At 48.1% G+C, this 27,001-nt stretch overlaps 2 protein-coding genes across 2 annotated transcripts; one reads left to right on the top strand and one right to left on the bottom strand.

Annotated features, from left to right (window-relative positions):
- The first annotated feature begins 475 nt into the window (after window positions 1–475).
- LOC122371766 (neuronal membrane glycoprotein M6-a-like) lies at window positions 476–25,928 on the top strand. Its single transcript, XM_043348424.1, has 7 exons — window positions 476–722; window positions 11,698–11,755; window positions 14,440–14,599; window positions 19,008–19,167; window positions 23,076–23,226; window positions 23,621–23,769; window positions 24,755–25,928. The coding sequence occupies exons 2-7, from the start codon at window positions 11,752–11,754 to the stop codon at window positions 24,881–24,883; spliced, it is 753 nt and encodes a 250-aa protein (XP_043204359.1). The 5' UTR covers window positions 476–722; window positions 11,698–11,751; the 3' UTR covers window positions 24,884–25,928.
- LOC122371765 (probable enoyl-CoA hydratase) lies at window positions 25,896–27,001 on the bottom strand. Its single transcript, XM_043348423.1, has one exon. The coding sequence runs from the start codon at window positions 26,999–27,001 to the stop codon at window positions 26,129–26,131; it is 873 nt and encodes a 290-aa protein (XP_043204358.1). The 3' UTR covers window positions 25,896–26,128.

A 27,001-nucleotide genomic window follows, 5' to 3' on the forward strand; every position in this document is an offset into this window, starting at 1 on the left:
GCCACATCAAAGAGAACAGCACCTCTCCGCTAAAAAGTTGTTTGTTTACGCTTTGGCTTGGACCAAGGACCAAGCCAAGGTATCTTCTTGGGTGTATTTAGGGCCTTATTCTTCAAAGCCGTATAAGTTTTCTTGGGTATCTTGGGTGAAAACACAGGGGTCGCATGGGGCGATTTGATCAAGGGTCTTGAAATTCACGGGTGACATTAGTCACTCGCATATTCTTCGACAGGACCATAAGTGCAGAGATATTAGCCGATGTATTTGATGTCGTCATAGCTAACTGCGTGGTTCACGAAAATTGATTACACATTCAAAAGTTTTCATGAGTTTTCATTTAGCTTTGCTGGTTAAGTACAGGTTTTGTAAGGTTAATTTAGGTCAGACTTGTTTTATTTCACCCATAAGAAAAAGTAAAACCCCGTTGGATTTTACGTTGTGCGTGAAGGCTTATGACGTCACTTTTTCATCATGAGGCATTTTCCTTTCTTGATAAAGTACAATTGTGACGCGAAAGATTATAGAGTTCGGTTTCAGTGGTTCCGAGTGATTCAGTCGGAGTTGCTTGCGTTCTGCGGAGTTGTATAGCCTTGGTTCAGTCGCTGGTTCAGTCGTTCAGTCAGTGAGAAAGATTCTCGGAATTTTCATACTTCAAGGCTGAGCGTCCTAACCCAGCAAGCAAGCAAGTTGACTCTGGTTCGCGGCGTTAGCGATTAGCGAAGGTAAGTTGTTATCATTATGGATTGATGTTGTAGTTATTATTTTCTGCTTGATACAGTGGCGCGGGAACTCCTTCCAGACTGGGGGGCTGAACCATAATAGAGATCAACCTATGGTACCCCCAAATCTAGTTCATTCACCGGTTTTAGGCCACTTTTTCAGACCTTGACCTTGGCCTTTTCAACAAAAAAGAAAATACAGAGCTGGGCACTGCGCAACGTAGGTCGGCAACTCCGCAAATAGCGGACTACCCTCATGGGAGCGGAGTTACGGATCGGCTACCGAGTCCCAAAAGTTGTGGAGTTGCGAGTTGCGGAAGCAAAAAATTATAAAGCGCAACTGCTACCGGGGCCGCCACCAAGATACGGGATTGAAGCGAGATACAGATTCCAGGACAAGTTTATTAGATATGTGTTTATCTCATCAAGACTAATCAATTGATATGCAACTTGACCTATTTGGGTCAGGTCATGACCTTGAACTGAGATCAAATTTTGAATTTGACCTTTTGAGCCGAGGTCATCTTATATATCATTGATGGCCTTGAAACGACGCTCCTTGGTGGAGAAATGCTATGGCAATTAGATTAATGACCTAGCTAAACCAGTATAACGCCTTTTGGGGCGACTAACGGAGCGAGCGAGAGGGTGAGCCTTGCACATGCGAAATTTCGAGGGGGTACCTCCAGCTGACTTGCGCACGGCACCCTACTAACCGGTCTCTAGCGATGTGCCAAATTTGACCACAATCGGCCCAGCCGTTCTCGAGATCTGGAAGCGGCACCCGGCACGTGCGCACGTGCAAAATGGGTCCCAACTGACTTTTGCATGGCACCCTACTAACCGGTCCCTAACCATGTACCAAATTTGAGCGCCATCGGTCCAGCCGTTCTCGAGATCTGGAAACGACCCCTGCACGTGCGCACGTGCAGCAGCACCCCAACTCTGGCACATGGATGTGCAGTGCCTAGTGGGTGCCTACCTACATGCCAACTTTCAGCGCAATCGGCCAAGTAGTTACCGAGATATTGCAACAATTACAAAAGTGACACCTCTTCGTTTTGCACGTGGCACGTGCATAAGGGGTCACCCACATGCATCGGGAATAGTTCAATACTTGATAGAAGGAATGAAGCTACCCCACAAAAATTACCGCATGTAAATCGGTCAAGTGGTTGCTGAGATATAAGCCTCGCAAAAGCGTGACCACGGCCGGCCGGCCGGCCGGCCGCTCATACTCAGAAATTTCCGTTATTCTACGTAAGACTCCGCTCGCTTCGCTCGCTCCGTAATTATGAGAAGTATGCGCATCTGGCTGACCTTATCCTCACTTCTGTATGGAAATATGAAATTGCCAAAATAAATTACTGTATTAAAAATCGAGATATTTCGAGCACAGCTCTTCGTCGGTCGATTGTAATTATTTACACACATAACAGGCACACAATTGTGCCAATTGTCGATTGTGTGCCTGTTATGTGTGTAAATAATTACAATCGACCGACGAAGAGCTGTGCTCGAAATATCTCGATTTTTAATACAGTAATTTATTTTGGCAATTTCATATTTCCATACAGAAGTGAGGATAAGGTCAGCCAGATGCGCATACTTCTCATGATGATATTCCTCAGAACGCTTAACCACTTACGCTCCGTAATTACGTTAGAAGCTATGCCCGATAAAGACTAGCTTTGTCAATATTGGCGATTTTGCATTATTTAACGCCTGTGGGCTTAACTGTGCAACTGAGGGCAATTCTGAACTCTGACGTCTTACCTACTCCAGATAGCGCTGTAAATGGAGTTAGAATGGACTATTGTTTCTTTTTCCGTGCCTCTCTAGCCCTTCTGGTTCTCGAGTTAGCGAGTTAGCGTCTGTAGCTAAAATTCATCAAAATCCAGGAAAACCGGGAACATTTTCACTTTGATGACCTCTGGTGACTTTCAAAAAGTGCTTCCTATCAGACATAGCACTCCACTTCAGGACGAGAACTGATCAAACATTGGTACAGGTCACCGCTGAAGTTATGTGAGGTATTCGTGGTGGCTAGGGTTTGCATCTGTATCTCAGGACCTATTTGTCCGACTGCCATGAAATTCGGTAGGTAGCTTACAGGCGCTGACATCTTTTCAGCTGCAATCTCGTCCTTTGCTGTCCACCCCTAGATCGCTCCGTATTTTAAAATCGTTGGTCAGGGCCATCTGTTGAGGAGATTCGTAACTAAAATCCTGATTACGCCACTGATGCCCCAACCACGTGATTCGGCAGCGAACCAATCACCGTTCTTGTAGACAGCATGAATGGTGCCAGGTGTCCTTGCGTCGAGGCTAGCGTTTCTCGGTTGTGGCATGACCGAGAGTCGGGTCGCAGAGCAAGGTCAGTGGGGTCAGCCTCGTCAACCGCCTCCGAGTTAGCGGTGCGCTGGGCAGCGCGGGTCTGTCGGCGCGGCGGTTCCTCTGCGCCACCGATCGTGTTGACTGTTGATAGTTCTTTCTGGGTAGGTAAATATGGAATGCGTTCATGGCTGTGCTGTTCACGATGCCGTATAAATGAAAAGGGCAAGATGCATGGCCACCACATCACGACAAGTGTTTCCGCAGTTTGCACATCGGTCCTGACAAGGTCTCATCAATAACGACTCACAAACCAGTTATATCGTCGAATGACTTAACCCGCGCGGGGCTGGGGGGGGGGTCAATTTTACCCACCCTCGCGAATTTTTGCAATAACTCAAAAACGGCGGCGCGCAGCGCCGCCAAACTTTTCTTACATCAATTTGACACGTTCCCTGAAAATTTGAGCGAAATCCGTCGGAAATTTTTTGAGAAATTGACGTTTTAGTGACGTCGTGTTCGCCATTTTCGCCTCAAAAACGGCTAAATTTCAAACGCCGCTAGCATCTTCATTTTTAAAGGAATCAAGACGTAACAAAAAAGGTTATACGTAATTCTACTTTTTCTATCAAATGGCTATCTCGGTTTTTTGAAAATTTTGGATTTTGGCCAGAGTTTAAAAAAAAAAACTGACTTTTTTGGCAAAATAATTATAAAATCCAAAATTTTGATTGTATTGAAAAACCGGAATATATGTCAGAGATGTGGTCTATGTGCACCTACATACCAATTTTTAGAAGAATCGGCTAAAAAATGTGGGAGTTATTAAAAATTTCATGACGTCACGACACACAAAAATTTTGAAAAATGAATTTTATGGAAGTTCTAGACCTCGTACGGAAACAAAAATAGTACCATTCGATTCGCCGTGAAAAACTGTATCAGATAGATACCTTTTAGGCCTTAACAACCAACTTCAAAATTTGACCTCACTTGACCTGACCTTGACCTGACCTCGACCTGAAATTCATCCAGATGTGGTCCATATCACCTATTGAGTGTGCCTATTGAATTCTATCAATAAAATGACCCATAAAACATGTGTCGCACATGCCCTTTTCTATATTTTGTTTTTGGTGACCTGACCTGACCTGACCTGACCTTGACCTCTGAATGATATTGTATGCAGAGAATATTGTCTTGGTAGCCTAAGAACATGTTTTGGGCAATCAGTCTCAGTCCATTCTTCGGCAACTACGGTGCAAGGCCGATACTGTAGAAACTTGCAATTTGTACCCTTGACCTGACCTTGACCTTGAACTCAAGGTTCAAACTTTAAATTAAGTACATGTTTTTAGTTGTTCGTGATGAGATCTTTCGATTGGCGTTTGAATTTTCCAAATCGGACCATTAGTTCGGGAGATAACGGGGGGGGGGGGTAAAATTTACCCACCCCCAGCCCCGCGCGTTCGGCTGGAGACCCCAGCCCCGCGCGGGTTAACTAATGATTATAACCGGTCGCCCTCCAACCGGTCACCCTACGATTCAGATCTCGGATCCGAGTTAATCTGACTTAGGGCCCTTTCAACCCAGTCAGTCAAGGGCCCTTTTGACTGCGGACCCCCTGGAAGAAATCCTACACTGGCGAAATCCTACACTGTAGATAGGCCACTGGCGGTAGACACTAAACGCCATCGTAAGGGCCCTCAAAAGTAGTCGTGAGGGGCTTCATAGGTCATCGTTAGGACGATCATAGACCAGCCTAGTCAAACAAGCCTCCGTGGTGGCGTTCGGAAACCGTTGTGGGGCCCTTATAGGTCTGCATGGTGCTTGAGTGCCCTCAAGCCCATCGTGGGGACCTCAGATGCCAGCGCGGCCCGTGGAGCCAGCGTGGGAGTCCTCAAAGGATGTCGTGGGGGACCCTGGAGGCAATAATGGGGCCCACAGAGGCCGTCGTGAGGGCTCTCAGAGTCAGATGCCGTCCAAAAAGTCGCTGTGTACCGTGTGGGCCGAGAGACCGGCATGGGGAGCACCCGACCGTATTGGACTCTCAATAGTCCCAGATCGACTTTTGTCTCTCATCACAAGTATAGGGTGTTCACTAAAAAAAAAAAATGACACAAACTTTGAATGGCTGCATATCAAAAGTGAAGCAAGCTATTACGATGCAACTTAGCATAGAGATAAAAGGGACGTTTTTATCATTACCGAGCATAAAATTTCACGGATGTAATGAAAACAGTGGCGTTGGAGGTCGTTTTAAACAAGGACTACCAAAAGCCCATTGGCAGGCTTATCCAAAATAGCACGTCAATGGGAGAGTTTGGCACGTACAAATGCCAAATGAAAACTTAAAATGTCAAAATTAGTTACATACCGTACAGTGGGACGAAAGTTCTAGAGGGTGTGGGAGTCCGAAAAGCTGAAGTGGTGTAATTGTGAAGATATTGACCTGAGGAAGGGTCGGGGCCCCGAAAATGCACGTGGAGGGGCTTTTTGACACCTCACGGCGCAATGCTGCTGATCAGTAAGGCATTAACTGTGCCTAAGCGAAGAAGATATATCACACCTGAGACTAGGCTGAGTTACACCGGCGCAAATGATTTCTCGAAGCGACTGGGAACTATAAGGCCAGAGAAGTAAATATGCTATGGTCAAAAAAGGGACAAAAATGCAGAAAGAAATTAAACTATTTAAGGTAGAAAAATCATGTTTTTAGTTAAAGGGCGACAATTAACTAGACAATGGAGTGTTCTGTTGTGATGTGATCTGTACGGTAGTTGGGCGTGGTCCATGCGACGACTGCGGGGCCGCGCGGTGGCTGCGCGTGCGCAGGGCGCGGTGTGCGTGCGCCTGTCTGTTAGACTGTACTGCGGTGTCATCGTCTGCGCGGTTCAGCCGGCCCGCGCGGCATTCTGAAATAGAGTGACAGACTGAACAGCTGTGTTCCTCTACATGATCGATGATGCAAGGGCTAACGTCCATTTAAGTGTCAGCATGCAAGCTAACGCTGGATGCCGTGGTGTATGTGTTATTTCAGAGAATATCATCAGTTCGACTTTATTCCTCCAGACTGGTCCTTTACAATATGATACTTTTTGAGCCAAGTGTATTATTAAGCACTAGAGGTTCATGCAGAACAACATATGTAACCAGAAGGTGATTTTCTGGTCCGACCTCGCGCCAGCACACTAACCAAGGGCTGCCTTGAGGGCCCCGGCCGATGTAAAAATTCCCATTGGAACGAGACCCGATAAGCCATTTTCCACGCCTGAAATTTAACAAATGAGTATCTAATGTGATTTGCCTAAGGTTATAACGTATGTTTGTGTCTTTCGATTGCATACAAAATATCAACTGGTTGCTCATTACCACCATCAACTGGCCAACATCACGGTCCACTGGTGCCAGAGCTTGTGACAACACTTCCAAGGAAATGTAAAAAAAATGACCTATGGGGATCAGGCAAATCTGTTGACGCTCTAGGGCTTGCAGCAGATGCAATGTGCATTACAACAATGCCTCGTTTGTTTAAATCGGTACATTTTTACCGAAGATACAGCCTGCTAAACTTTGTCTCAATTTTTAGTGAACACCCATTATGTTATAAATAATGCGACGGGTTGCTTGAAGGACAGCCTACAGATTTAGGGGGCGTTTTTCCCCATCAGGGCAGAGGGCATCTTTCCCCAAGGTACCGAATGAACATTTAATCAGTACAATTTGTTAGCCATAAAACTACACCCTGAAAGCTGGTTGTGACACAGGACACGCCTGTTTAACCCGCGCCTTGATGGGGTCTGCCGAGCAACGCGGTCTGATGGGGGGGCCATTTTGCCCCCCCCCCCCCTAAGATCTCGAGAACCACGCAACATAGCGACAAGCGGCAAACGGCGTTGGATAGCCCCAATGGGTAACTACCTTGTGATCGAATTTCATTGACCTAAGTCAAACCGATGACGTCACAGGTCAGGTCAAAGGTCGAATTTTCACCGTTTACAGGCATTTCAAGAATTGCGTTGTAAAATCGAGTAAAATACATTTCATTGAAAATCATCGATAGGTAAATGTTCGTCAAACACATATTTTGCTATTTGAGGTCACTGATACCAGGTCAGGTCACAGAGGTCAGGTCACTGAAGGTCACAAATTAAAAATATCATGTGATGCGTGTTTTATGGTCCATTTTATATGCCAAATGCGATTATGTGGGACAGGCAACCCTTGGGGTCAGTTCATATTATGTTTTGGTCATGGTCAGGTCAAGGTCAGGTCAAATTAGGTCAAATTTCAAAGTAGATATTTTTGCATAAAATGGGTATCTTTTCGATGCAGCTAGTCACGGGAAGTTCAATGGTGGTCTCCGTTTTGCGCTACGTGGTCTAGAATTGTTAAAAATCGAGTTCAAAAATTTGACGTCATCAATTTTAAAAGTTTTTTCGCTATAACTTGGCCAAAAAAGGGGTATCGATCTGAAATTTGGTATGTATATCGAAGAGCGAAGGGACTATCACATATATTCCGTTCTTTCGAAATTCGAAAAAATGATTTTTTTTAGTTTTTCTAAAAAATCAATCAATGTTTTATATTTACAATGTTTTGACACCAAAATATTTTTTGAAAGCAGCAAATAAAAAGCATGCAATTACTACTGGTGATTCACCCGTCAACCGTTGCCCAACTGAGCTTCGCAAATTTTTGTGCAGTTAACAAGACAGGCTTCCGCTTTACGCTAAGAGTATAAATGTCCAGGTTCGATTCTTTGTTCCGCCGCTAGAGGGGGTGGGGCGCCTTTACCACATGCCGAGATATTCCTTTAACATTAGCACGTGCATTTGGGAAATGGCTTCGGCCCGCCTCGGCTAATGTTGAAGGTATTTGGGAAACGATTCGGCCCTAGGGCTTTTTGATTTTCCCAGACAAAATTTTACTGAATATTCTGAGCGGAAGAACCAATTTCAAAGAAGATATTTACGGATTGTGTGTTCACTAACAGCAACAGCAAAAGTAAGTGACTGCGTGTTTACTTACTTTTGCTGTCAACGTAATTCAACTAAACAAGGTTATCGTTCCAATGCCAATATATTTATTGCTGCAGAACATGGTCGGAATAATAATTATTTCTACATAATGCACGCAAAAAAAAACGAACAATTTAAATGCGTGAAGCATCTTAACGTGCCACAATGAAACATTTGATATTGTTCCACCTGGGATCCAAGACGCGTTTGATTAAGCGTTTCACCCAATTTTCAGTTTTCCTCACGGTTTCCTCACTCCTGCTGGACTCCATATCTTTATTCTAACTTCTTCACCATCTTCATCCTCAGCTTTTTCAAACCCTAAATAAGGGGGAAGTAGGAATTTCATCTTGCATGCTCAACGCAGCCCAATAATGAAAAACACAAAAAATAATCACGGTGACTATAAATATGAACATAGTACTAATATAATATCAACACAATATTAAGATTAAAGTGTAAAATATCAAATGAATATGATATTAACTGTTGCGCCAGTACGGCATGTGGTAAATCTCTTCCCAACCTTGGGCTGTGAAAATGCAGTTTTATTCACCTCGGTTTTTTGCTACGGACCTCGTGCCTACCGGCACTCGGTCCTCCGCACAAAAACCTCGGTGAATAAAACGCATTTTCCCAGCCCCGGTCGGGAATATATATTCCCATACGCCGAGATATCCCTTTAGCATTATCCTAGCCGTGCGGGAAACATTTGCACGTGATCTTTCCTGCACTGTTTTCCGGCACGGGTTGATGACCTACAGTTCTGGTGATTTTTTGATAAAAATCTTAAAAAAGGTGATTTCAATAATTAAATTGTGAGTTTCTGAATAGATATCACGGACGTATAAATAAAAGTGTGATAGATATTAAACGGCGTATGGGAAATATCTTACTGAACTTGCTCTGGGAAGAAAAATGGAAACCTCGGTCTTCAAAAAATCTCCGGCACTCGGCTACGCCTCGTGCCTACAATTTTTTAAAGACCTCGGTTTCCATTTTTCTTTCCCAGAGCCGTTCAGTAATATATATTCCCACCCTGGGCATCTTACCCCACTCTGAACTCTCTACTTTAATTTTCCAATTTTTAAGGTTTTGAAAAGCTGAGATAGTAGTTTGATAGCCCTGTGTATTCTGAGTCTTGTCATACAAAGAAATCAGATATATTAAAGTGACCATCCCACCTTAACATTAGTTTTGAGCTGAGATAGCCGATTGGGCTCCCTGTCTTGCACACACCGGTTTGGGCACTCACAACATCGAGAAAGGCTTTAATTCGGAGATATTTTATTTCAAAGTTGCAGCACTTTGGATTTAGAGGGACTAATGCATTTGAATGCCCCCTCTCAATTTGTGACGTCCAGTGGCGGCGGAACACCTTCAATAAGGGGGGGGGGGCACTGCCGACTTTTGGTCCCATTCTTTTGATGCAACATCCATAGGGCTAATGTAATGTAGGGCGGTGCAAAAATCAAAGTGGACACGGTGCCCCGGTGTCCCCCCCCCCGTTCCGCCGCCTTTGGTGACGTCAGCGCAGATCTAGCGATTTAAAAATATTGCACTAACATCTTTGTGAATCAGTGATGGTGAACACTGCTTCGCACGCAACATCTGCCGTACTTATAAGATACCAAATTATTGCTTCCAAATGATGTTGTAGGAACAGCGAAGGCTCCGAAAAATAAACAAAAGTAATTTTCTAATATCTCAAAAACCGGTTTGTATTTTTCAATGAAATTTGTTAGATATTCATTTTTTTCTCCATTTGAACAATGCGACACCACTGTTATGGCCAATTCATTACCTTTTTTTAACCCTCGCCCGCACATGCCAATTTCCCATCCTAGAACGCACATGGGGGGGGGGGTGCCACCCCCGCGCCATTTCGTTCCTGTTGGAGATAGAGCTTCGCGGTAAAGACCAAAAAGATTCTTTGGGAAGAGACGAATCCAATGATACCCAGTTTTACCTTCTCAGGTCAGTCATTGACCTTCCAGGTCAGGTCAAACTAAAAAATGTTGCTGTTTTCGGTCACCGTTGGATATCAAGTGCGCTGCTTATCATATACCGATGACGATGCCGTTTTCTGGTGCCAAGTCAGCTAGAGCCTCTTTGTCACACTATCCGACCAGTTTTTGCTGCTGAGGTCATTTCAGGTCAAGTTAGGTCAAGGTCAATGATATTTGTTTGTATGTCTGTGTGTGTCTGTGTGTATACTGATGTGTGCACCGATTGTTTAGGTGTCCATATTACATGAAATCATGATCTGAGAAGCTTTTACCAAAAATGCAGTCAAAAAACTTCACGGAAAGTCAATTCAGCTTGCCTAAAACGCAGTTATTTTAGATGACCTTGGTTGACCTTGACCCTGACCTTGACATCTGTACAGTCTGTCTTAAAAGTACCGCGCAAAGTGACGGTGGATCCATCAAGCCTGACCGAGGAAGGGCCTGCTATAATTTGAAAGTCACCGAAACAATTGACCTGGGGAATGAACGATGATGTCAATTGCATTGTATAGTTTTAAGACAGACTATACATCGTCTATCAACATGTTCCATGATAGGTGGGAGGTAAGACTGACAAAAAAGGTCGAAATCAAGGTGTCAAAAGCTCACAAGGCCCATAGCCAACGCAAGATGTTGAGAATTGGTCATTTGGGTCATGACATGACCTGAAAAAACAAGGTCATATCTCCGAAACCAAAAACCACAGAAACTTGACATTTTCAGTGGACATCAAGAAAGGATAGAGGAGCAGCTATACGAAAAATCAGGCTTCTAGCTTCAAAAAATGTTGAGTGCAGAGCAGAAAGACTACCTGGTGGGGGTGGCAACCCCCCCCCCCCCCATGTGCGGGCGAGGGTTAAGGTGGAAGCCAGGATCCCTTTAAAAACTGAGCTCTTGAGAACGATTACCGTAGTTCAATGTCTTGCATTAAAATCGGCCGAACATGACGGCACTCTGACGTCATTTCCGTCCGACTTTTGGTGGCTACGAAATTTTTGTTTTGACGCAAGTTGTGAAATTGATGTAGCCGAAGATACCTTCTGTTAGTTGTTAATACGCCCAGCGGTTTAAAAGATATGGCAAAAAACGGGAGGGGGTCTGTATGTCATGCGCGGGTTAAGCAGGAATTGAGCTGCCAACCCCGCCCACCCACTGTACCCGGGCGAGCAGTTGGCAAATGTGAGGCACCCTCTGCGCCGGCAGCGAAAGTTTGTCGTACCGCGGGCCAAAACTGAGCGGTATAAAAAGTCCACTGTGCCTGTACTCATAGATCTACTGAACAGGATGTGATCCCCACGTAGATATGCTCGGAGTTCTTTTGAAATGCACTGTGTTTTTAATTTTTGTGATGCTTTTCAGTTCATGTGGTGCCACCATTGCACAGGAGCTCATGTACGGCCTTTTTACCAGTCGTTCACTGTCACGTGGTCAAATACACTTTTATGTATGTATGTATGTATGTATGTATGTATGTATGTATGTATGTATGTATGTATGTACGAAAGGGACTCCGGTATGAATAATGGTTTTGAAACCAGATCCTGTATTTAATGTGTTGTGATGTTGCTGGTGCCTGCTGTCAGCTGTCTTTTCTCATCCTCTCTGAAAATTTCAGACTGGTATCGGACAGAAGCGGACAAGCCAGGCTGTGCATACAACGCCGTCAGACATGAGTAAGTACTCTGTTCTCCAGTTATTTGTCAAAGTTCCGTTATGAAATTAACCTCCCCTACCTCATTCAAGGAGTCAGTTCAGCTGCCCACTCAGGACGCAGGGCGTATTATAACTTATAAGGCACTTACTGTGCCCCATTTCGGGAAACAGCACCCTTGCCTTAGTACAGAGCCCCTGTGAATTTGACCCACTGTATCCCTTCCCTGTGCCCTGTCCAGTGACCCGTGCCCTGTGCCCTGCCTTGTGCCCTGTCCTGTGCCCTGCCCTGTGCCCTGTGCCCTGCCATGTGCCCTTCCTTAACCCTGCCTCCTTTGACCTGCTCGCTGTCCTGCCTTGCGCCTTGCCCTGTTCCCTCTGCCCAATAGTTGGCCAGCTGTTTGTGTACTTGTGGGCGTCGGGTAATCATACACCAACGTCCATAAATGCTTCTATACCTAATTGCAAGGATGTGCCATTGGTGCGCTGTCGTAACCATACCGTATGCCTTTTGCTCTACTTCGAGAGCCGAGACACTAAAGATTTATTAACCCGAGCCCCGCTGGGGGGGGGGACAGAATCTGCCCCCCTCCCCACGTATTTCGCCAATAACTTATAAACGCGTTACGCCAGCGACGTCAAACTTTCAGTACCTGATCATACATCAATTTAACACGTTCCCTGAAAATTTGAGCGAAATCCGTCGGATTTTTCCCTCAGAAAATTGCGTTTAAGTCACGTCATGTCACGCGATTTTTGCCTCAGAAACGGCAAAACTTCAAACGCCGCTAACATCTTCATTTTTAAAGGAATCAAGACGTAACAAAAAGGTTATACGTGATTCTACTTTTTCTATCAAATATCTATCTTGTTTTTTGTGAGAAATTTGGATTTTGGCCCATTTTTTTTTAACTCACTTTTTTGGAAAATAAAATCCAAAATTTTGAGTGTATCGGCTATCGGAAAAAAACGGAATATATGCCACAGAAATGATCTATGTGTACCTACAATCTACATACCAATTTTTAGAAGAATGGGTTAAAAAAAGGTGGGAGTTATTCAAACTTTTATGACGTCACGGCACACAAAATTTTTGAAAAATGCATTTTTTGGAAGTTTTAGAACTCGCACGGAAACAAAACTAGCACCATTCGATTCGCCGTGAAAACTGCATCAGATAGATACCTTTTTAGGTCTTAACAACCAACTTCAAAATTTGACCTCACTTGACCTGACCTTGACCTGGCCTTGACCTGAAATTCATCCAGATGTGGTCCATATCACTTATTGAGTGTGCATATTGAATTCTATGAATTAAATGACCCATAAAACATGTGTCGCACATGCCCTTTTCTATATTTCGTTTTTGGTGACCTGACCTGACCTTGACCTTGACCTTTGCATGATATTGTATGCAACGAATATTGTCTTGGTAGCCTAGGAACACGTTTTGGGCAGTCTCAGTCCATTCTTCGGCAACTACGGTGCAATGCCGACACTGTAGAAACTTGTATTTAGTACCCTTGACCTGACCTTGACCTGACCTCTGACCTACTTAAGCAAAAAAAAAATCATTTCAAAAGATCCGCCTTGTTGAGAGCTTACGATTGCCGTCTTTCTACGACCATCGGTTCGGAAGTTAGACAGAAGGGGGCAGAATCTCCTCCACCCCCCCCCCCCCTCCCAGCAGGGCCCGTATGGCTGAATAGCCCAGCGGAGCGCTGGACTGAATAGCCCGCTTTTTACGCGAGTTATTCGCGAAAAACCGAGTCAGTCGGGGAAACTGGTCAAACCTTCCATTTTTTGAAGCCTTCCATTTTTGGAAGGATTTTCCATACTTGGGTACACAACTTCCAAAAATGGGTACGCTGACGACGTCATCGTACCCAAATATAGAAAATGTTGCGCATATGTTGGAACTTACTGATTTCCGCCGAACATGAGGCCCGCAAATGCGACTATCGCCCCTGGTCGCTTTCAATTCGCCATAGTGAAGTGTACATATGTAATCTAGCGTGGATGTCTAAATCCTAGCGTGGATGTAATTTATGTAATTTTTCAAAGTAATGAGTCGTGGAAAATTGACAAAAATTTACCGACAAACGATGGATTTATAAGACTTTATGAAACATTTTGTAAGCAAAAAGCATCCAAAACGAAAAGTAAATATCCTTAAAAGTACTTTAATGATGGGCCATGCTTGTTTGATACCGCCGACTTTGTTTACAGTGCGGAATTGTCGGGACGGAGTGCGGGGGTCCTGCAAAATCTTCCATTTTTGGAAAATGCATTGGAAGGTCCTTCCAAAAATGAAAGGCTTCTAAAAATGGAAGATTTGACCACAGTTTCCCCCACTGGAGTGAGCCGTTCGACCCCCCCCCCCCCCCCATACGGGCGAGGGTTAATTGCCCAATGACACGAACCGTTTCCGTTCGTATCTCATACGGAAACTTGCATACGAAGCTAAGAACCTTGGCAAACGAACTTCTTGCATACGAGCCTTATTCACTACGAGCCTTGGACATACGAACCTTGACCGATGCTACTTCCCCACTACGAGCTTAAGCCGTTACGAACCTTATTCCCTAGGAACTTTATCCGATACGAACTGTTCCATACGAACCGTTGCCTGCGAACTCTTGCGCATACGAAGTTTGGGTTTACGAACTGTTGTCCGGGTGGCGGTAACTGGTGTCTTTGTCGCCAGGTAACGGGTGCAGGTCGTGGATGCTGAAGATGCCCTACGCCACTCTGTTGGCCACCCTGCTCTGCATCATCGGGGTCGGCGTCTTCTGCGGCTGCATCTACAGGGTGTTCACACTCTGCCTTAGGATGTTTGATGAAGTCTTCCACTTCCACCTGGACTGGTAGGTGGCGGAGCTGACCGTCTCATGCATCATATCTTTTTAGACCACTGGAAACTGTGCGAAGCATGTGAGTTCATGCGAAGCTGTTCATTCTTAGGTGGTGTGCACCATAGGTGGGCATCGTTAATCAAAAAGTTAGTTTCGTTAATCGATAAAATCCTTTAACTAAAAAGTTAGTTCCGTTAAACGATAATCTAACCGTTAACCCGGCGGCCGCTGGGCCTCCGCGCCACCTGCCGGCCGCTGGGGGGAGGGGGGGCATATAGTTGCCCCCCCCCCTTTACTTCCGCGGCGATATCGTCGCAACGCGAAGAGATAGAGAAGCGAAACTTTGCACACATCTTCCTGAATACCTAGCCGAGATTGTGTCCAAATTTGGTGTCGATCCCATTTGAAATGACGTCACAGTGACGTCATAAGTCAAATTGTAGATTTGCGACTCTCAGTTTCCTCACGATACATCAGGTATATGGGACCGAATATAAAGGGCCGATTATTGGTTAGGAACTAGATGGAAGTGTACTTAGATGTTTTAGGATGACAGCAGGTGCTGTCTAGTTCATTTACAGTTGAGTTTCATGCTCAGCGTCATCAGAAACGGTCCATATCGGAAAACGACAAAACTTTATGACGTCACTGTGACGTCATCTTAGATGCTACAACCACCAAACTTTCTTCAAACATTGCCTAGGTATTCATTTGAAGCTATACCAAGTTTCACGTTCGTAGCTCATCAGGTTTCGGAGATATTCCACAAAACGTAAGGGGGGGCAACTTTATGCCCCCCCCCAGCGACTCGTGGGTTAATTCACAACAAAAGTAACGGAAGTTACTTTAGTCCGTTAACCCGCGACCGCCTGGGGGGTCGGATCCGACCCCCCCCCCTCCGTTTTTCTTGAATAACTCACGAACCACTTTCGCTATCTACTTTTAACTAGGCATACCTTCTCCCCCATCAATTTGACGTCTCCTGTGCAATTTTTAAGAAAAAAGTTCCAAAAATCTCTGAGATATATCGATTTTAGTGATGTAACTACATGGCGTTTTTAGTCAAAAAGTGGTAAATGTTTAAAAAATCGCCATAAATCAGAGTTTAAAGCAAATTGCACATTAACCTGCGAGTTGCTGGGGGGGGGGCGTTAAACGCCCCCACTTTTTTCGCCGGGCCATAGCATAAAAACGGCGCGCCGCAGGCGCGCCAAATTTTGGGTACCTGTAGGGAATTAATTGAAGTTTATTGTGACAAAGTTTCAAAAAAATCGGTCGGAAAATTTTTGAGATATCGAGGTTTTAGTGACGTCATGATTTCTGAGTTTTCGACCAAAAACGGCATATGTTCAAAAAATCATATAAAATCACAGAATAGACATACAGACATGCCGTAAACGCCATTAGACTGCCAAAACCATGATCAATCAAATCGCTATCTTCGATTATTGATTATCATTCCGCATTTTCCAAAATCTTGAACTGAATCTTGGCAATTTTTCGTGACTTCTTCACGACCATGATACATGAATTTCTTAAATTGAAGTTTTTGAGCCAAACACGTACACATATGATAAAATGAATGTCACCATCGTGTTGTACGCCCCAAATTACCTATAAAACATGTGTCACAGGCTGCGAATATCAGTTTTGATTTTCGGGGATATGTGCCTACCCGGTTGACCTGACCTTGACCCTGACCTATGCTTGACTGACCCCTATATGGAGCTGACACTCTTGTAGGCCTTATAGGGTGGATTGTGCACCGTTTTGACAGAGTTTATGGCGAGAGGCGCCCATTGCGAAGTCCTGAAATTCATGCTACTGAAAGTCCGATTTCAGGTGTTTGACCTGACCTTGACCCTCAATCTTAAAATCTTAAGAGTGCTTTGGGAAGGTCTTGTAGAGACCTTTCGAACGCCGCCTCGCGGGGCTCGATACGACCATTGGTTCTCGAGATAACAGGGGGGGGGTCGGATCCGACCCCCCCCCCCAGGCTGTCGTGGGTACGGAAATAGCCCAGGCGGTGCCGGGTTAATCGTTAACATTTTACACGGTAATAAGTAATAAACAATATGAAAATGCTTGTGCATTTTTCTGAGGACAACTCGACCAACCTACGCTAACGACTAGGTGCCACTCACTTGTCGTAGCGCGGTTCTGCTCTCGAAGACCTGCCAACAACTGCGCCTGCTCGGTGACGGTATGGATAAGATATACCTATTTATAAATATAATACATGGTGATGATATGTGTGATGCGAAGGAAGGGAAAACTTCGCCAGAAAGGAAAAACTTCGCTGCATGAAGGTTTCATACACACCAGTAACTTTACAGTAAACTTTTTCCTTCGAAATAAAAGTAACGATTAACGGATTAACGGACTAAACTTAAACGATTAACGGAGCCGAAAAGTAACGGAACTAAAACGGTCCGTTACACGTGGAAAAAAATTAGCGAGTCCGTTAATCGTTAACCCAAAATTTAGTTCCGTCCGTTAATTAACGGATTAGCGATTTAACGGACTTGCCCACCTATGGTGTGCACCTGTCGCCTACCACAGCCAATGTCTGAACATTGGTTCGCACTGCGATCGCCTCTAGTCGCGGTCGGCCGCTGCAGTCACGTGGCCGCCCGCCCGTGACGTCAGACACCGGCCGGTGATGACGTCACGGGTGGGTGGGGGCGGCAGGAAGCGCGCCGTCTCGGTACTGATCAGTGGAGCGCGGCCGGCGCCCGGGGCCGCGCCCGGAAGGCAGCCGGACAGGTGCACGAAAAACGGTCCGGACTGCGCCCGCGGCGCGGCGCGGCGCGCTCCACGCGTGACGCGCACAGCACCGGCCCGCCACAGCCAGTCCGAGGAAGGCTCCTAATGACATCACGCCACGATTTCTGTCATTTTTGCTTCGCCGGCCCTTCCGTTTTGCCTATAGTCATTTTTTCCCAAAAGGGGTTTGGCTTCAAACACATTTTTCGACTGAATCCAACGCTTGAGCCATTATTCGATTCAGCAGGTCTTCCTGAGTCCATTGGTGGCTTTTCCCACTGGGTAGCTCATTTTGATCGGAAGTTATTGACGGAAAACTCTTATTACCCTTGTGACGTCATAAATGACGTCACGGAAGGTGACAGCGGTTGTAGTTGTAGTTGACCGGTTGTAGTTGCACTCCTCTCATGGTGTCCAAATCCCAATACGCTTCTTTCAGTTTCGAGGCACCACCTCAACTAGGGGCTAATCACCAAGGCGTTCGCTCGGGCGGAAAATTCCAATAAAACCTTCAGCTAAAAAAAAGTCACAAAAATATTTTTTTAAATAAAATCTCACAAAAATTTCCACTAGTAAAGGAGACATGCAAAAGTTACTTTTTCAATAGAAAAGGCAGAACAATGCTTCCCTCGTATAAAGCTCGCGTTGCGTGGTCACGAGGTCACGAGATCAAACACGAAAATTTTGTAAAATTAAGGGTGTAGATTTACTGCTACGCTCATTGTGAACACATTCATATATTGTTTTGCATTTTTTTTTTCACTTAGATATAAGCCATCGAATATCGTCATGTTTCGTGACCTCAGAAAAATGCCGGAGGCTTTAACTCCGTAATGCTTGCTCCAATCGAGCTGAAACTTGCAGAGCTGGAATCAGCGCATCAGATAACCCGACAGACGTATTTTGAACGAAATATGAGGTGCACCCCTGGTCGATATATCGTGGAATGTCCCGAGACCTGTGGTCTGACGCCCGGCCCGGCTCGTCTATGGTCTGTGGTCTGTGATCTGACGCCCGGCCCGCTATATGTGGTCTGTGGTCTGACGCCCGGCCCGCTATATGTGGTCTGTGGTCTGACGCCCTGTGGTCTGTGGTCTGTGGTCTGACGCCCGGCCCGCTACATGTGGTCTGTGGTCTGACGCCCTGTGGTCTGTGGTGTGTGGTCTGACGCCCGGCCCGCTATAGGTATGTGGTCTGTGATCTGACGCCCGGCCCGCTACATGTGGTCTGTGGTCTGACGCCCGGCCCGCTATATGTGGTCTGTGGTCTGACGCCCGGCCCGCTATATGTGGTCTGTGGTCTGTCGCCCGGCCCGCTATATGTGGTCTGTGGTCTGACGCCCTGTGGTCTGTGGTCTGACGCCCGGCCCGCTATATGTGGTCTGTGGTCTGACGCCCGGCCCGCTATATGTGGTCTGTGGTCTGACGCCCGGCCCGCTATATGTGGTCTATGGTCTGTCGCCCGGCCCGCTATATGTGGTCTGTGGTCTGACGCCCTATGGTCTGTGGTCTGACGCCCTGTGGTCTGTGGTCTGACGCCCGGCCCGCTGTCTGTGGTCTGTGGTCTGACGCCCGGCCCGTCTGTGGTCTGTGGTCTGACGCCCGGCCCGCTATATGTGGTCTGTGGTCTGACGCCCGGCCCGCTTTGCCGCCAGGCTGGAGCCCGTCCAGCTCGTCTGTATGATTGTCGGTGTGGCCATGGCCGCGCTGGGCATCATGATTCTGCTGGTGGGCTGCCTGACCACGGGCTCGACGCGCGCGCGGGTGTTCCGGAGCCGGCCGGGCAGGGCGCGCGGCCGCACCTCCTGTGCCGTGGTGAGTGCTGGGCCCTGGCTCTACAAACCCAGCGAGAAAGCAAGCAGTAGTAGTGGTTATCTGGATGGGCTCAGTTGGCGAACCCGACCTGCCGCCGGGTGGGTTTCGCTGTCCAATGGGTTCAGTTGGCCGCGCGCCGGCTGTCTGAGTGGTTGGTAAGCGGTCTTCTATCTCGTTGGGTTTGTTTGGCGTCTGTCTCAGAATAGTGTTTAAATGCGACCACCATTTGATTTTTTTAATGAAGGAACGATAGAGGAAAATGCGGATATTGTTAGTGAACGTTTCAACGGAAATTGCGTTTGAAATAGCCGTAGTTTCCTATTTAAAGAAAAGTGCCTCCCTTTTATCCAGGCGGGGGGGGGGGGTGTATCATTCTTTAAAGGGACCTTCCCACCTTCAAAAAAGTTAATGAATTGGCATGAGAGTGATGTCGCTCGGTTCAGAAAGAGCAAAAACGAATATCTCAAATTTCACCGAAAATATTCACCGGTTTTCAAGGTGACTTTTACTTTTGTTTACTTTTTTGGGATCTCCGCTGTTCCTAGCGAGTTCATTTTGGAAGTGCGGCGTTTACGGCGGATGTTACGCGCAAATAGCATATACCACCACTGCTTCACAAAGATGTTAGTATAAGGTTTTGAAATCGTTAGATCACAGCTGACGTCACAAATTCTAAGGGGACGTTCCAATGCATTAGCCCCTTAGAATCAAAAAACTGCAAGTTTGAAATTCCATATCTCCGAATTAAAGCATTGTTCGATGCTGTGAGTGTCCAAACCGGTATTTGCAGGCCATGGCCACCAATTTGGCTATCTCAACTCAAAACTAATGTTAAGGTGGGATGGTCACTTTAACATTTGATACAGATGCACAATAGGTCGGATGCGGTCGCTAGCACGCCATAAATGGTTTTGGTGACTTTCGCGAAGTACAGAGTGTCCCATAAGTTCGTTCTCACCTTATATTGGCATGTAAAACAGAGTATATTGCGTTTTGTTATGTTTATGACCCCTCAATGTGCTCCCCATTTCATAGGCAAACACCTTAATATGTGCTGCGGCATGCCAACCGGCATGTTTAGCAGCATAGTAGGCTTGAAGTTAGCCCAGACTGACTTGACATGCGCCGTGAGCTCCTCGAGGCTGGAACAGCGCTTCGCCTCGATGAGCCTCGATTTCAATATTTCCAACCACAGATAACAGTAGTACTACTGTTATCTGTGTTCCAATACATTTTTATGAAATTTGGGTCCGATGAGTTGCCTGGGATGTGATCTTGCCACAGACGCCTATCACAGTCTCCTGGCACTGCTTTTAAGCTTTGCTTGACCTCTGCACTGATGCACTGTCTTGCTTGAAGATGGGCCTACGACCTCCCGGATGCCATTTTCTCCTCCAAAAATGTGTTCATATCGCGGTTCGAATTGAGCTAGAAGGCTGAAACTCCTCCTAGATCTTCTTGGAGAGGCATTCTGCGTCCCAACACTGTTTCTGGAGTATCAATCGCAACCTGCTCAGCGTCTGGACGCATATTACCCCACATTACCGTGACCCTGGCCTTTTGCATAGGAATAAAGCGGGATGACACGAAGGCCTTTTCCGTCGCCCATATGGGACCGTTTTGGGGTTTGGACGGGTGTTTTATCTCGAACACGGACTTGGTAGTCCAGATGACCATATTGATGTCATCGTGTTTTTTTTTTTTTTTTAGCCTCAGGCATACCGAAACAAATGTTTGGCCATATTAAGGCATTTTTGACTGTTTTGCGTCCTCCGTTAAGTTTAAGCCCAAGTGACCGTGAGTTATGTACCCCGAAATAATACTCTTAGACAGCTGGTAATCCATCCTGAAAAGCCTGCTTACCAACTTTCTAACGCTAAGACGTTTTTGACGGCCACTATGGGTATGGCGCCACACAGTTTTGGCCACATGGCTCACTCCTGAGAGCTGACAAAAAAGAGCATAAACTTGCAGCGATTGACTCCCGACAAATCATCGGCGTCACTTGCTGACTGTGCGTCCAGTTAGCGACAGACATTGGCTATAGACTGGATGGCCTCAATCACCCCCAACCCGCAACCGTCGCAAATGGCCCACGTGCAGACTAAATACCGAGACGTACCCGTATCGGAGACCTTTATGTTGCGGCGTAAGCCGTCTCCACAGGAAGTGAACTCTCTAGCAAAGAATATTTTGTCTAGACGAATTAGTTACCGTGGAGCATATTCACAGTTGTCATGGCAACCCCAAAAGCTCAGTTACAAAATAAATTAAGCGTGACTTTAACCCTCGCCGGCACAGGGGGGAGGGTTGATGCAACCCCCCTCCCCTAAGGTTTTTCGCGAATAACTCGCGTAAAAAGCGGCCGATCGCGACGAAACTTTCAGTACCCTCGCATTGATCAATTTTACACCTACCCTGCAAATTTCATGACCCTGACCCAAATGACCTTTGACCTGTGACCTCTTTTCCGAGACCATGTTTGGCCGGAATCGCGATTCCGCGTATGTCGGCTCGCATTAGCCGCGCGTTTGCAAGCTTTTCGTGGTTTCAAACGTTCAAACATGTAATATGAATGATGTTGCTCCCATGCATTAGGGTTGGTGTCAAGGTCACCTGAAGGTCAGGTCAGGAGGTCAGGTCATTGACCTTTGATGACCATTGACCTTTGATGACCTCGGTTCACTTTTTCGAGTTTTACATGTTTCTAGGCTAGTTTTTGGAGCTGAATTCGAATTTAGCAACCATTTGAACATTTAAGAAGTAGTTTTGGTGCCTTCGTAACATGTTACGAAGCTGTCTGAGGCGGTTGACACGTATTACGAATACCCGTCACAACCCCTACCGGTTGACCTGACCTGACCTGACCCGACCTGGTCTAAATGCTTAAAGACATCATCTCTGATCAAAACTAACACGATATTCGTGATCAGCACCCCGGAAAACCACATAGTAGCCACACTTTACGACTTTCTAACAGGTCCCGATTTTCCCGGTTTTCGGGTCATTGACCTGACCTGGGAGGTCACCCGATGACCTAGGACCTTAAAATTGGGTATCATCGGCTTCCTCTCCTGACGTGTAACACGCTCGTTTTTTTCCGCGAAGCTCTAGCTCCATCAGGGGCCAAACGCGAGGGGGTCGTACCCCCCCCCCCCCTTGTGCCGTCGAAGGACGCAAAATGGCCTGTGCCGGCGAGGGTTAAATATGAGAGCCTCTAAAAGAAAAATTTAGGTGAGAAGGAACTTACGGGACACCCTGTAACGTAATATATGGTGCAAACGAAGCAAAAATGTTCACAATTTTATATTCTGGCAGTTATTTTACCTACCCTGTGGCATCGCACTTGCCACTTACACGTTATACCACCGCCAACTGGCATGTTTGGTGAGGCTCCAATGCTCCCGTTATAATAGCGATAAAGTTGGTGGTCGAATAATGCCAATCTACACTTAATCCTTCTTATAAAAATGTTTTATTTTATTTTCTGATCATTCTGAGCAGAAAAAAAAACAAATCCATTGTAAAAAAGCTGATTTCAAGAAAGTGAACTATTCCCTTTAACCGCACAAGGTATGTAGACCCGTAAGTAAAAGTTTGGGACGGACATAGGTATGCGAGCGAAAATTGATGCAAAGTTGGCATATCAGATCGTCTGGGGCGTTGCCTTCCCTCCCCCTCCCCCACCCCGAATCGAATTCGAATCCCCCGCCACTGATAAGCAGTTGCATTTCGTTTTGAATCTTTTCTACGCAATTTGAATCTTAACTGGTGTTTCCCTTCAGCACCAAGCTCCGTCCTGTGCTAAAACAAAATGGCGGCATGATATCGCCTACTGTGCCCCGCCATTGGTAGGTATGCTGTTGTGACTGAGCGGTGGCGCTGGCTGTCGCGTCTCTGTGCTCCAGTTCATGGGTGTCGCCTACATCCTGCAAATGGCCTGGATGCTGATGTTCGGCGTGCTGGTGATCGGCTGCGTCATGTTCGCCATATTCTGGAACATGTGCCTCTCGGACCGCGTCCAGGTGCTTCAGGAGTGCATCGACTTCAGGCAGTTCGGTGGGTGCTCCCGATGGGAGGCGGGCGGGCAGAGTATCGATGAGTATCGACGATGAGTGCCAAGTTGGCACTCATTTCTGCCTTGGCACTGCCAAGGCACCATGTGGTGGTGCATGGCGCTCGTTGACGGGGTTGTTGTGGGGCGCTCGTTTCCCTTTCGTTTGTATTATCTTGGTTATCTTGTTACCACATTATCTTGGTGCCCGTTCTGGCGCATGACCTGGCCGGGTCACCGGCAGACCCCCTCTCAGCCGTCCCGGCCACGTGGCTCCGATCGTCGCTAGCGCAGCTGGGGGGGGGGGGGGGGGCAGGCTCTGTCTCTGACCACTGGCCAGGGCATCCATTCCTAACAATCGTGTTCCCCAATAACGCGCGGCCTGGCCTCCGTTCCCAGCGTTCGTGTTCCCCAATAACACGCGTGAGGAGGACATGCAGGTGTGCGGCGCTGGCGAGCAGAAGCTCTTCTGCAAGGACTACGTGGAGAACATCCAGGTGAACCTGGTGCTGTCGGCGGTCGGCTGCTTCCTGGTGCTGCTCAGCCTGGTGAGCGCAGAGCGCGGCAGACGCGGCCGGCGGCCCATACTCACTGCGTTCTGCTCTTCCGATAGAGCTCTCACAAGACCCAGCTGTACGGTCATTTTACGATCGTCATCAATGCTATCAGTTATCAGTCAGTTATCATCGTTATCAGTTCCTCATACGTGCCTGTTTCGACTGCTGCTGCTGCTGCGAGCTACGTCCCGCACAGAGCGTTACTCTGTTACTCCGCTGTTTACTAAGTTGGGTCCGATAAAAGTTACCATCCCACCTTAACAGCAGGTTTGAGGTGAGATAGCCAAATTGGGGTCCCTAGCTTGCAGTCACCGGTTTGGGCACTCACATCTAGAAATGCTTTACTTCCGAGATATTTAATTTCAAAGTCTGCAGTTTTCGGATTCTAAGGGGTAATGCATTGGAATGCCTCCTTAGAATTTGTGACGTCAGCGCAGATCTAACGATTTTAAAATCTTATGCTAAAACCTTAGTAAAACGTGGTGGTACAGTTCATCGCTAAAGTAATGTGCGGTTTTACCAATCATCTGAACGGATGGTTTTGACTGGCGATTTTTTTAATGCGGAGTGATTGAAAAGAAGACGTCAATAGATAAAGTTGCAGCTGCAGGGGTGACGTGAGAAACTTGTTTGGGGTATTCCCATCGCACCGTCCAAGACCGCCTTTCTGGATCCGCGAGTGGGGTAGGTACGAAATTTTCCTTTTGGCACAAGGCCTCAAATTGATGCGGTCAAAGGCACTGAAAGTTTTGTGTCGATACGTTTAGCGGCTTAGAAGATAAAAACGGGAAGGGGCTCTACGTCTGCAGCATCTCCCCCCCCGCGCCAGTCAAGCGCGGTTCAACTTAGTTGTAAAACTGCCCGCCGACATCATCGAGCATTGATAGCTGGCCATTTGTTACCGGTGTCTGGTGTCCAGTGTCACCTATGATGACTATGCGCGTCTGACCGGCCGGCGGCCGTCCCGTCCCGCCAGGTCAACTACCTCATGTGTCTGGCGGCCAACTACGCACACATCAAGGACCAGGAGAAGTTCGTCGACCTCAGCGAGATGCAGTACCTGCAGGTGTCTGAGCCGGGCACTCTGGCCAAGGACCGCTTCTAGGCTCGGCTCGCAGCCCGGCCTCCCACGGCAGTGAGCCGCTGTCCTGCGGCTCGTTACTTAACCTTCGCTAGATCAGCGGAGGATGGCACCGAGATTATGTATATGAGGCGGCGGTCTGTCACTAGTGTCACGTATAGAGACAGCACAGGCCCGCTCGGCCGCTGGGTGCTGGTATCCGTTCAGCGTGCTGCCGAGTGCCGGCAGGACCCGCGCCATCGCACCATTGCGTGCTCTGTGGCCGGGCGCCTGCTGCTGCGGCGGCGCAGAGAAGTGGGCCGTGTTACCCGACCATCGTCCGTGTATGTACAATCCCGTCTGGTGTTGTGATTTCTTCCGTCCAGTTCCTGTCCCATGTCTAGCGTGTAGGTTTGTGAGTGATGTGTGTGCGTCTCCAGTAGTGTGTTTTGGAGTGCAGTCTCCGTCGGTTACGCAGCACTCCGAGTGTGTGTGTGGGGGGGGGGGGAGGGGTGACCAGCGGGACTGGGAGGTGCCACTGGAGGCACATGGACACTCGTGGGTCCGCGACGCACCGCACGTTGATCGCGCTATTCACACATGGACGCCCGCAGCAGGATGCCGAGCTGGCACGCGCGTTCGAGGTCGCGCCCGCGATCGAAGGCTCGCGGACACGGCTGGCTGCGTGCGAGATATTATTCAACAAAGCTACCACTTGTTTGTGATGAACTGATGTTCGAGGCAGCTAGAGAGCGTTCGCGGTAGGTGGTTTCGCCGGATTAATTTTAGTTATCAGCGTTCTGGTTTAAGGGGCGGCAGTGCGGTTTCTGCCCGTCCGTCCTGGATCGGCGGCCGGTTCGCCCGGCTCAGGATGTGCAGGGCTTGGGAGGCGGCGTTGGGCCCCGCGCCGCGCACAGCATCGTACTGATAGCCTTCACACGCCGCGCCGGTGATGGCATTAGCACAGAGTCTGCGTCGCACTCGGAACCGCCCGCTTCTTGCCAGATGGACGCCGCGCAGCGCGATGGTCCCGTCAACGGCGAGGTGCAGACGAATGTTTTTGATATTTATAATATATTTTAATCTCTAACGCTGTCTCTCCCGAAGTGACTAGTAACAAATGGGCATACAAGAGCACGCCTCGGGACGCGCCTAACGGCACTCTATCATCGTCCCACCTTGACCAAGCACAGTCAAGGCGGGACGTGCTCAGTGCAGTGTTCCGTTTCACATTGTCAGTCTGCTCCCAGTTCCCACCCTCCCAGTCACCAGCACAGCGGAGCGGCGCCGTCACCGCCTGTTCCACTCCTCCTGTTTCTCAGGGTGGATGTTAAACTTGCCGTGGCGGCCGACACCGGCGAGGAAGCGGCGCGCCCCGTGGCGGCCCTCCCGCTCGAGCGGCCCCCGGCCGGCGGCACGCGCCTCTCGCAGCGCCTCCTGCGGCGAGGCGGCCTCGAACGCCGCCCGGTAGGCGGCGCGCCGGTCGGCCGCCACGCACTCGGCCGGGAACTTGGCGATCGAGGATGCCAGGTTAACTGCCTGGCCAAGCGCGGTGCCACAGGCCACAAGCCGGTTGGCCAGCCCCCACTCGAAAGCCTCCTGGCCGGACACGGTGCGTCCAGTCAGGATCATGTCCAGCGCGCGCGAGAGGCCGACCATCAGCGGCAGGCGGTCGGCGCCGCCGTCGAGCAGCGGCACGCCAAACCGGCGACCGTACGCACCCAGCACCGCCGTCTCCTCCACGACACGCAAGTCGCACCAGAGCGCCAACTCCAGGCCGCCGCCCACTGCGAACCCGTCCACGGCGGCCACCACGGGCTTGGCGCACGGCTGGCCGGCGGGTCCCGGCGGCGGCTCCTCACCGGCGGCCAGCTCGGCCAGGTCGCAGCCCGAGCAGAAGTTGCCGCCGCGGCCGTGCAGCACGGCCACTGGCGAGGTGGTGTCGGCCTCAAACCGGCGCAGCGCAGCCGTCAGCTGGAGCGCCGTCTCGGCCGAGATGCTGTTACGCGATGCGGTGCGGTTCAGCGCTATGGTCGTCACCGAGCCGACGCGGCCCGTCAGCACGTGAGGCGCCGCATCAGCCGGCCGGTCGCTGCTGAATAAGCAACGCTGGAGCCCAAATGGCCCATTGGCCCTTTCTCGCAGCAAACGCAACACTGCCAT

The sequence above is a fragment of the Amphibalanus amphitrite genome, unplaced genomic scaffold (assembly GCF_019059575.1).
Source record: "Amphibalanus amphitrite isolate SeventyFive unplaced genomic scaffold, NRLGWU_Aamphi_draft 001277F_arrow, whole genome shotgun sequence".
Classification (NCBI taxonomy): Eukaryota; Metazoa; Arthropoda; class Thecostraca; order Balanomorpha; family Balanidae; genus Amphibalanus; species Amphibalanus amphitrite.